We start from the raw sequence: 12,161 nt of genomic DNA, 5'->3' as shown, positions 1-12,161 counted from the left end.
GCATTAAAAAAAACACAATAAGCATAAAGAAACAAAAATTAAAGCCTTTGCACAAAAGAATGGACAATTTATGTGCTGAACAATTATCCCACAATGAAAAGTCAGGGAAAAAATAACGTTCCATTTTCTTTTGTTTTTTCCCATGTTCCAGCATTTCACTGGAATAAGGCAAATATAACAGCAATCCTATAAAACACAAAGCAGAAGTCACTGTTACATACATGGACCGACTGTATGTACTTACAGTTACCCTAGGCGATGTGTGATATAGTGATATAGTGGTGGTGGGATGGGTTAATGGGTGGAGGTGTTGTTCAGCTTGATAGCTTGGGGAGGTAACTGTTAATGAGTCTAGTGGTCCTGGCGTGGATGCTGCGTTGCCCCTTCATCAATGGGAATGGGACAAACAGCCCCTAAGTAGGGTGGGTGCGAGCCTTCGTGATACTGCTGACACAAACAAGAGAAAATCTGTAGATGCTGGAAATCCAAGCAACACACTCAAAATGCTGGAGGAACTCAGCAGGCCAGACAGCATCTCTGGAAAAAAGTACAGTCGACACTTCGGACCAAGACCCTTCCCTAGGACTGGAAAATAAAAGCTGGTAGCTTTAAAGGGCGTGGGGGGAGGGGAGAGAGAACCACCAGGTGATAGGTGAAACCTGGAGGGTGAGGCAACTTAAAGAGCTGGGAAGTTGATTAGTGAGGTGAGATGAGAGAGGGAAAAGGGGATGTGTTGTTCCTCCAACTTAAGTGTGACCTCATCATAACAGTGGAGGAGGCATATCGGAGGTTGGGAAAGTTTTGGAGAATTATGTGCTGGATGCAGAGGCTGGTGGAGTGTAGGTGAGGACAAGAGAACCCTATCCCTGGTAGCGGGTGGTGGGAGGATGAGGTAAGAGCAGGTGTGCGCAAATGGAAGAGACGTGGTTGAGGGCAGTATAGACGGTGAAGGAAGGGAAGTCCCTTTCTTTGAAAAAAGAGGACATCTCCTTCATTCTAGAATGAAAAGCCACAGTGGCCACCCATTTTCATTCCACTTCACATTCCCATTCTGATATGTCTATCCACGGCTTCCTCCACTGTCGTGATGAGGCCACACTTAGGTTGGAGGAACAACACCTTATATTCCATTTGGGTAGCCCTCAACCTGAAGATCAATTTCTCAAACCTCCATTATTGCCCCCCCAACTCCTCCTCCATTTCCCATCCCCTTTTCCCTCTCTCACCTCAACTCACCAATCAACTTCCCAGTTCTTCACTTCATCCCTCCTCTTTCCAGGTTTCATATGTCACCTGGTCATTCTCTCTCTCCTCCCCCCACCTTTAAAAGCTACTCCTCAGCTTTTTTTCCCCTCCAGTCCTGCTGAAGGGTTTCGGCCTGAAACGTTGGCTGTACTTTTTTCCACAGATGCTGCCTGGCCTGTTGGGTTCCTCCAGCATTTTGTATGCTATTGCTGGCCTTTTCCGTATGCACATCCTTGATGGCGGGTAGACTCATGCCACTGATGCTTTGGGCAGATTTCATTACCCGTGTAGGGCCCTCCTATCTGCCGCAGTGCAGTTTCCAAACTGCACAGTGATGCAGCATGTTCGGATACTGTCCACTGTGCATCGGTAGAAGGTCGTGAGTGTTAGTACACAGACCAGATCTCTTCAGGAAGTAGAGGCATTGGTGGGCTTTCTTGACTGTGGGGGATGTTTATGAGAGGACGTGCAAGATGTGCCGCTAGGTGTTTGAAGCTGCCCGCGGTTTCCACTGCCGTGCTGCTGATGTGAAGAGGGGCGTGAGTGGTGCGGATTTTACCCAAAGTCGATATCACTCCCCTTTGTCTTGTTGACATTAAGGAAGAGGTTATTTGCCTGGAACCAGGCCCCAAGCTTTTCCATCTCCTCTCTGCAGGCCTTCTCGTCACTGTTGGTGATGCGCCCCACCACTATCACGTCATTGGTTAAATTGACAATGTGATTGCTCAGGTATTTGGCTGTGTATTTGTGTGTGAGCAGAACGTATGGCCCGTATGAAAGTAATTCATAAACATAATTTGTCAGTAAAAGTTAGCACTGCAACTTTCAAACTCCAGTTACAAAATCCAGCACTCACTGCTACTGCAACACCCACTTCTCTAGCACAGAAATCATCACATGACCAGGCACAGAGCGGGCCAATTTTCATTGTCACTTTAGGAATGAATTGCTGAGAAATTGTCATTTTTGCCTACAAACAGATGGGAGATGTTTCCAGGCCCAAAGATGACCAGTACCCAGGTGTACCATAACTAAGGTAGGATCTAAAGTGGCATGTGGTCAACCACACTGCCCTGAAGAAGAAGACCGGTCAGGAAGGGGAGGAGGATGACGCTCATCACTGTGTTTCTCCTCATGAAAGCACCATGTCACACCTTGACACTGCTTTCAACAAGGCTGGGCAAGGCTTTCCTTCTCTAGTCTCTCACAGGAGTTTAAGCAGAGTCAGGAACTCATCCAGGCAAGTTGGGAAGTGGGAGCCCCTTCTATGCCAGCGAAGACAGAGATGGAAACTCAGAGCTTTATTGATATTACCAGGTGCAGATGTTTATCATAGATCTGGCATTGGTTAAGGCATCTATAGGAGTAATACTAGCAGAAATATCACATCAAACACAGCAACCTGGAAAGCAGACACAAGAGGGAACCACAAGGACAGATAATTCGTATTATCATTTTGGAATTAAAAGTTTCTGTTGGTTTCAAAAGGTATTTGTTTTCTTTTCATTCCAACTTCTGTCACTGCAAACTAATGGATGGTGCCATGAAGGAAGGAAAATTCTTTTTATAGGGTGGAACACAGCACGATTGTTTAAAGCAAAAGCAAAATGCAACGATACTGGAAATCTGAACAAAATCAGAAAACTCTGAAAACATTTGAGCAGTGAACACTTGCACAACAAGTTATCACTGTGTATATCACTTACTCCCTGTACTTAATATTTGTGTTTGACCTTGGTTGCAAAGGGAATGTTTGGTTACATCAACATAATGATCCAAATGGTTCCTCTTGCACACCTGCAGAGGGAAACGTCAGCAGAGATATATTTTGTTGGCACAAGTAAGCTAGTTTCAAAATGGAAGGAAATAAACTTCCAATGTGAAAACTGCGTCACCAGAAGAACATCCCCTGGCACCTCACATGAAGACATGATGGATTACTCCTGCATTAAAAACTAATACAGTTGCAGGCTTTTCTAGCACATAGGGACAGTCAACGCAGCATGAAGTGAACAATGTTGACGCACAGGCTGTTTGGCCAATCTGTGACATCATCACCACTCGGCAAAGCTTGAATGTCACTGGGTAGGATCGTCTAAAGGCATTTAGACTATATAGTCGAGCATGTGGCATGCTAGATGGCAAAGATACTTGTTGTTAACCCTAAAGCCCTATTAGCGTAGATCTGAGATACAGTAACCCCTTACAGGTACAAAAAAGTGAATTCACATTTTTGCCAGGTAAAATCTAATGATCTGATTGTTAGTTTGGAGATGATGTGGTGATGTGGTGACATAGTTTGCTGCCTGTGGTGATCATTCAACATGACATTAAGGCAAAGTTACAGGTTTTAGAAAGGATGGAGCATAACAGACACAATGAGGGAACAAAGAAGCTTCTAATTCAAGTATGCCCCAGTTCACTAGCAATGTTGACTGCCCGTAGTAGTGGTATCTGAAAGATGCAGGGTGGCAAAGTTACAGAAAACTAAATGGGAGTGATATTTACCTATCACAAAATGCACTGTACCAGTCAGTCTGGCATCTGTTAATATAAAGAGCATTTTATGGAGTCATACAAGGGCTGATTTACACATCGTGAGGGCAGACAAATGCAGACAACAGCCAATGGAGCTTCAAGTGAAGCCCTAACATTTGGCAAGGAAATGATTCCATGGCTTATTATCCATTTTTAGAACTGTTCAATGGTAACTCCAAGCTAAACAGCCTACTTTCTGCTTTTGAGGGGGTGCCCGTTTAGGGTGACAGAGGCTTAAAGGTGGGTGTCAGCATTATGGAAATAGTAAACACACGAGACACCCACTCAGTATTTGAGAAACCGTATCCGCTAGATTCTGACATTAATTTCCCTTACTAAATCACAACTTGGGGTTTTAGAGGTGCAAGACATGAGAATCTCCAAGGTTTCCTGATACGGTTTTTGTTCACGTTGTAATACCACTAATACCTGGAAGAGGCTCATGGGGTCACCAGAAGTTGCTCTATTCTGTGACACCACTCCTGTCACCCCTGCAGCCTCGAGGGTAATACTGATTCCCCAGTAGAGCAGGCAGGAGTTGGCAACCTATGAAAAAGCTGCTTCCTTTGGCTGGCTCATGCAGGGCAATATTAGGCGAGGAATTTAGAAAGAGGGTAGTCCTTGCGTTGGTGTCAGCCACACATGCCTATGAACGGAAGTGTTGGCAATAATACCCTGTGCACAAGAATATCACTTTGAACAATAGAATTTCTAGTCTACATACTTTTTGAGGAGTCATGTCAATCAAACAAAGATCTTGCTCTGTTTATTTCTGGTTATATTATGATAATTAAAAAACAGATTAGAATTATAACCAGAACTTATTTTGTCTTACATGATCATCACCAACTGATGAAACATCATTGAACTGAAGTGCTAACATTTCATTCTCCACAAAGGATGCCTCACTCAGAAAATGACATTGAAAATAGACTTAACCCAAAGCAGAACAACACTGTATCCATTTTTAGGCACCTGAGCACTGTATGAAAATTTCATCTTCTCACATTTCAGTCATAGTTTTGTTAACACTAGAATTCATTTTCCTAGTGTACAACTGTTTCTGAATGATATCAGGTATATAATTTAAGAGCCAAAATTTGTCTCAAGTGTTAATTTCAACCCTACTGATTTGATATACTGTATAACTGTTCTTATCTACTCATACAACAACCAGGACAATAATGTGTCCTCTGAAACTAAACTATGTGAAGGAGCACAAACAACATCCTTTGTCATCAGTGAGATCTGTGACCTTCTGCAGCCTCAAATACAGACGCAGAAACTGCTTTGATCAGAGATGTCAGGGCCACAGTCCCTCTTAGACTCCTCTGTTAAGGATTATTACAGGCCGCTGCCACTGTTCATGGCACAACTCTCAGCTAGTTGCTCACCGTGGCACTCAGGAGGTCTTTCAAGCTCAGGGATACCTTATCTACTTCATCGTCCGCCTACAGGCAGAATGGTCGCTGGGGATTTGTTGGATTTGAAGCCTCCCCCATTGTGCAGGCATTGATTATACTCAGTGGCATTACTTTCTGTATAAACATCCCAGGGAGTGGCTGGCTGTAGTCCAGGTGGCTCTCCTCAGCTCCCTGAACGAAGAGCTTTGATTTTGCAATCTAGGCACATTCTTGCAATCCTCCCTTCATCACATTATCCACTCTGCAAGTAGAAGCACTCTCCAAAAGCTTTAAGAGTGCTGCTTGTATTTGCTGAGGTCACAACTGAAAGCATATTTGCTTATGCAAAAGTGCATGATAGGTCAATAGAATATGCATGCTAAAACTGACACTGTTCCTCAAGTAAATTTGAAAACAGGTTTCTGCGAACCTTACAACTGATGAAGACCACCTATATGGAATTCATTACCAACAAAATTAGGGTGACATACAATGCTGTTTTAATGCAATTAAAATGTAATAAAGCGACGTTTCAGTCTTACACCCACTAATCTTCTTGAAGCAAAAGAGATTTACTTACCCATTAAACTTTGCCTTTCTTCTTTCTTTTTAGCTTTTTGTTTTGCCTCCAGCTGTACAATGGATAATGGTGGCGTCATTATCGGGCTTGGCATGGCACTAGCCGCAAACCTGGCTAGTAAACCAAGGCCACTCTCGTCCAAGGCAGGAGAGGAAAGACCATCACTGCAGTCATTCCTATAATCCTCTTCTTCAGAGGTGTAATCTACGTTGAAAAAAGTGGGAAGTTACTAGTAGTAAAACCATGAACGCTAGAGAGTGGGTTGAAAGTACTGGAGAATGAATCCAATTTGTGCTCTGGGTCTCTTTGTCATCAGTTATGCATCTTTCATGAGACTGGAGTAGAAATGTTAAAGTATGGACAATAAGACTAAAGTTCTTCAGATTTTTTGCAAAATACTAAGACATCCTAATTCTTCACCCTATCATCTGTAGGTTATGTGACATTGGTACTTAAACGTGATTAGGTTATTGGCACTTTAAGGTAAAGGCAGGCATAATATTAACAAGGATTCTGAGTGGGTGAAAGATTATCCATTCCTCAGTCAAACAGGTGATTAGAATGGATAATCTCACCTCACGAATTCCAATTGACGGAACCAGATCAAAATCCATCTGCCTCCATGGACCAGCACTCTCCACTCCTTCAACCCACAATTCTGACAGCACATAGATATAAAACAGATAAGAAATTAAATAACTTTGTGTGAAGGAATTCCATAATGCAAATCTTATTTAGTCCTTTGACCATTGGTAGCTGTCAGATGGGCACCTTTTAGTCCAAGGATTAAATTTACAGATGTGTTTTACATTCATGTTCCATCTCACAGAGACATCAACATTCATTTTCTTTTCTTTGACTTACATTCTATGCATATTTCAAAATATTTGCACCACTCGATGAAATTTTACTGGTTAACAGCAATTTTTGGTGATTTTGCTTTGAAATGTTACAGACAGTTTAGACCTACTAAACAGTGCAAAATTGGTTAGGGAAAAGTAATGTTAAGAAAGCCGACTGTTAGCAGCATCTTTATTATTTAAGGAAATATCGAGCAGCGTAAGTATGTTAAGCAAAGAAAGCTTTCTTCTGAGCATGTACTTCTCAGAAAAAAACACATCACAGCTCATTGGTAAAAGCAAGCAAGCCTACTGCGCACAAAGGAGGCTGTGTGTAGGCAGACTTCGAACAGTTTTGGGTCTTTTGTTGTCATGGTAACAATTTATATATTTTATCACAACAATATCTTTAATTGCAACAGCAAAATGGATATTTGCTTTCCCAAAACATTAAAATTTAAATATGCTTGTATAGGTACAACTTATTAAACAAAAAAAAATGACAAGTCAGAGTTCATAGGTCACATGAAAAAAAGTGATTGTCCTACCTACATAACAAAGTGCAAGCTTCTGCTGCCATGGAAAGTGACCCCACTGCGTGGTGTCTGCCCTACTCCCAGCCAATCACTTTGCTTCTTAGAGCAGCACGAGTGCAATGCAAGATACCGATAGACATTCAAGCATCATGGATAGGGGGTCAAAGGTGAAGGGGTGTCAAGCAGCTGCAAGGAGAAAGCGAGCAATCTAGAAAAGCCAGTTATTGTTTTAGTACTGACATTAGGGGACAGCCATAAAGAACCCTATTACCCAAATATCCCTTAAGGCAATTAGTAACATATTTTGCCCTTTAATAACAATACCAGGCAACCCTTTTCTGACCTTTTGTAGGCAACATTTTCAAAAAAAATTCAAGAAAGCAACTTTGCTATCGATGTACCATTGCCAATTATATGACAAGCCAGTGATCCTACTTCTCTCTTGCTCGTTCTGTTGAGCGTACAAACATTTTGCTACACTCCAGCAGAATACGTTAACCCCTAAATCTGTTATGGGTGCATTGCTTGATCTCAGAGCACTTAAGAAATCCACATGCACATACGGTGGGCTGTTTTCTAAGGCAGACTTGCAGAAATGATCAATTCATTGCCATGGCAAGGATACTGTCTAGTACAGAGACTATTGACTCAAGATGTGTTAATGCAACCATGCATTGATGGATTTTGGCACAATGTTGACTGCAAAACAGGAGTAGGATTGAAGGAAGACCACTGGATTATTTACAACTGGCATTGTTTCCTTTGTAAAAGTTCAAGAATAGTTCACATTCCAAAAATGTTTTAAAAAATGAATACCCAAAAGATTCAGGTTCAATGAACCTCAGCCATTCTCACAGAACTGTATCATCCAGGTGCATACAATTTTGTTCAAATGGATGAGCAAAAGATTTGGATTTGACTTGCTTCTTTAATGAGAAATGTCTATATTTAATATTCTATTAATTCCAGTTCATTTTGATCTCAACCTAGTTCAAATTGATATTCTGGAATGGTTATGATTTATACTTAACCAAAAATAATCTGCCCTTTTCTACTACATTGAACTAGCATTACAAATCGTAACCTTTTGCTCAGCCGAGTTCAAGTATCTAGCCAACAGTGTTAACCATTGCCATTTCAAAAAAAAATAAAATGGTTTCCGGCAATGGGTTCTAGCTTTCTGAAGATTTCATGTGGTTGCTTGCTGTTATGTCTCCACCTAGTCCTAATGCAAGTCCAGTTCTGTGAATTTGGGTATTTGCAGCAACCATGTTGATACAAAAGATACACCTTGCTCAACAAAATACCCTCCTGTTCCCATTCAATTGGATTTGGCTCATTACACAGAAGGGACTTGCCTCTGAAAATATAAAAAAATGATTCAACAAACTCAGTGTATAAATGAGTTGGAATATCTACACTCTGGAACAGAATAGAGGTGCAAAATACTGATATGAAGTGGGCAGTTGTTTAATTTAGATTCACCATTTTTATATAAAAAAGGGGCATTCAACCCCAAATCTTCCCTGGAATGATACTATTTAAACAACAGTTTTAAGATATTAATACAGTTTACACATTTATTTTTTTTTAATTACCATGTACAGAATTTTTTTGTTCAAAAAAAACAGTACACATAAACTTTCAACCTCTCCAAGCTTATCGGGGATAAGGTGAATATCAGGCAGCTGCTTTTCAAACTGTGACATAATTTTACAACTGGTGTGACAGTTGTCTCAAAATACATCATCGGCCCAACAAATGAATCAGACTGTTAAATTTTTAAAAGTCTATGAGATCCCATGTTAAATTAAAAAGTGACATCTTTTTCAGTTTAACTAAAATTTAACATGATTACAGAACTTTAAATGGCCTTTTTATTGTACTGGAAAACCAGTCACCTATACCAAAGCTTTGAAAATATCTGGGAAACAAGCTCATGAAAGCCTAGTGTCTCCAGATACTCCGTTACAAAGGACAATGACAATTTAAAACTGGGAATACAGGGATGTACAGTTACTCTGCATATTTAACATATTTTGGCAGCATTATACTACACTCAGGCTGAACACAAGCCAATAATTAAAATTCCACAATGTCACTATTGACTTGAAACTTTCTAAATCCTTAAAATTGGTTAAATATATTAATTAGATCTTTCATAGGGTTTTTTACAAAATAACATGCTAATAATTATTCCTATATATGAGTTCCCACCCAATGCTACATAATATTCTGGTTTTCATCGGGGGCGTTTGCTGAGTTCTTCAGTAAATGCAGATGCAGCCTTATTTAATCAGCCCAAGCAGAAAATGCCAATCAACTCCAGAGGAGAATATTCAAGCTCTGATGCTTTCACATACATCTTTCATTTTGTGGCTTTGGGGAAAAGTTTGAACCGATAAAACAGAAAACGAAGAAACAAAAAAAGGAATACTGAAATTATTGGGTATTCAAGGATGTATTAGAAACTAGAGGAGGCGATACCAGCAAGCTTCTAAGAAATAAAGACAAAGAAAACCAACATTGCTGCTTTTCCTACAAACAGCCTGACATGAAAGGGATATCTGAATAATAGAGTGTTCTATTGCAAGTGGGAATGAAGTGAAATGCCCTTTCATCTATTAGAAGGAGACTATATTTAAAAAAAATTAAAAGCAGATGCAAAGCAAGAGAGACAAAGCACACTCATTTAGTTAAAAAAGAAATTAACATGTTTAATTAAGCTTCAGCACCAAATTGCAGTACAAACATTGGGAAAACACACACACACACACAAAGTATTCAATTTACAATTCCAGTGGTTCATTGTAGCCTCTCAAGAGGCCAATGCCAAGGAAAAAAAGGACTTAGGAAATAACCTATTGGATACAGGCTCCAAAAGAGCCAATATTTAATACATCACAGTTAGAAAAGGGCAGCCTACACTGCCAAATTCCAGATGGTCACGACTTTGTGCCATCTCTTTTTTCAACACCTGAGGTTTACTTCTATTAACCTTGATTGAATGAGTCCTCCGAACTGTCAGTGAAGGAGGATCCAGCCTCAGCTTCCTCCAGCAGCAAGGCAAAGTGCTTCACTTTTTTCTTGTCTGTCGCTCGCTGTGATCGCACAGTTCCGGTGGCAGAAGCAAGTCTTTTGGCCTGCTTTGTGCCCAGTGAAGCCTTGCTTTTCTTTGATATTATGCCATAGAAAGCGGGTGCCTTCTGCTTGGAGCCCGATCGCTCAGACATACTTGAGGTGGACTGCAGTGGCCATTCATTCTTTCCCAACTCCTCCTCATCCTCATCCTCTGTGTCAGTATCTGCAGTGGTAAAGGTAGCACTCAGTGTCACCACTTACAGCCTCAGCATACCACAGTATTGTGAAAGAAACATAAATGTTAAATGACCAGGTTTCCTTCAGTTGCCAAAGGTCTGACATTGGGATTGCAGTAGGATACGATGCCAACACTCACTAATTTATTACTTATAATTTGTTGCCTCAATTTTTAAATTCTCAAGCGTGCATTCAAATCCCTCCCCGGTCTCATCCTACCTTACCTCCAAAATGTCCTCCAACCCTTTAAACTTATGTACAGGAAATGACATTAAACAATCTTGAAGATCAACACCATATGCTCAAACGCTCCTCCCAAAGATCTCCATACCTCGTCCTTGAAGGATACTTTAAAATTCACCTCTTTTGGCCAAGCTTTTAATCATAAGTGTTAACATCTCCTTTTGTAGCTTGGAGTCCAATTTTGCTTGTTAACATGTTGGATAAATTGTTGGGGCATTCTGCTTTGAGAAATTTGCAATAGAAATGCAACTCTTTGCAATGATGGGCAGAAGACAGATTAGTACAATTAATCTATTACAATTATTTTTATATGTGCAAATGTGGTAGTGAGAAAACTAATCTTGTGTGCTAATACATTGAGAAAATGGTTACATTCAAAGTTATTCACAATTTTCCTCCAGTTAAAGCTACCAATTAATTTAAACCAATGAAAACCAACAGGAATAATGAGTAATTCACATTTTTCCTTAATTTGTTTATGGTCCTCTCCAAGTCCAAGCTCATTTCAAAGTAAGACTGGGATAGTATTTTTCTCCCATTAAATCTATCACAAAAATGGCTTTCATTTTTTGTCAATCTGGAAAGTTAGTCTGGCTAAGATTATCCACTGTGGTGTGCATTACAATTACAGCCACTCCTGTCCTCACCATAAAGTCCACTCATACATTGTTCCTGTTAAGGTCACTAGAGAGAGACTAGGAGCAGGGCAGGAATGGATTTGCTTTTTCTTCTCAGCACAGAGAAACTGAAGCCAACTTGCTAACTTGTCTTGCACACCAACCAATACATGTATTCCCCAAAGTCACCAGGTCAGTCAAGTGTTGCTAAAAAATGACAGCTATTTTGCAGTCTAGTGGGTAACTATTATATAATGCTGTTACATTGTAACCACTGCAAGTAAAAGCACAAATAGATGGATGTAACATTTAAGACATCCAACTGCAGTAGCTAAACCTTATTGGGATCATTCGCAGGATTTTGGTTAATTTGGCTTTTTAACTATTAAACAGCAGTGACTAAAAAAAACCTCAGTGATTACTCAAACCTACAACTGTACACATTGGCACCGCACTATCTGTTCAGACACAAAAATGACACAAGAAGCCCCCTGACGCTTGGGATGGATTTTCAACTCGCCAATCAGCTCATGTAGAGGCCAATTAACTTTTCATTCACAAAAATTTCAAAGGAAATGAAAATCTTCTATCCCCTTAAAAGCTGCCTGATTGGCAACAGTAACTTGGCTGCCAGTGTAGAGTCTCAAATTGATCGCAAAGTTAAACCAGAATGGGTGGGTGGGTGGGTGGGGGCAGGTTTGGTTGGAAGCTACTTTCTGCATCTGGCCAGAATCATACCAAGCCTTTGGAATGTTAACACTCACTGCAAAACAGGGAAGTATGTCATTTCCCAGTGCTGGCATCCATTACCTTGAAATTTTACACACACACACAGAATCACC

The 12,161-nt window shown here is 40.4% G+C and overlaps 1 protein-coding gene across 8 annotated transcripts in view; it reads right to left on the bottom strand.

Annotated features, from left to right (window-relative positions):
* The window catches only part of tnrc18 (trinucleotide repeat containing 18), a 165,398-nt gene that overhangs the window by 37,972 nt on the left and 115,265 nt on the right, over positions 1-12,161 (bottom strand). For all 8 annotated transcript variants that reach the window (XM_072268661.1, XM_072268664.1, XM_072268658.1 and 5 more), the window contains 2 exons: positions 10,140-10,445; positions 5,767-5,970 (listed from right to left, as the gene is read on the bottom strand). In XM_072268661.1, coding sequence (XP_072124762.1) covers positions 5,767-5,970; positions 10,140-10,445 — 510 coding nt within the window. The remainder of the gene's footprint in view (positions 1-5,766; positions 5,971-10,139; positions 10,446-12,161) is intronic.

This window comes from Mobula birostris, chromosome 9 (genome assembly GCF_030028105.1).
Source record: "Mobula birostris isolate sMobBir1 chromosome 9, sMobBir1.hap1, whole genome shotgun sequence".
Classification (NCBI taxonomy): Eukaryota; Metazoa; Chordata; class Chondrichthyes; order Myliobatiformes; family Myliobatidae; genus Mobula; species Mobula birostris.
This window is presented reverse-complemented; position numbering and strand designations above follow the sequence as displayed.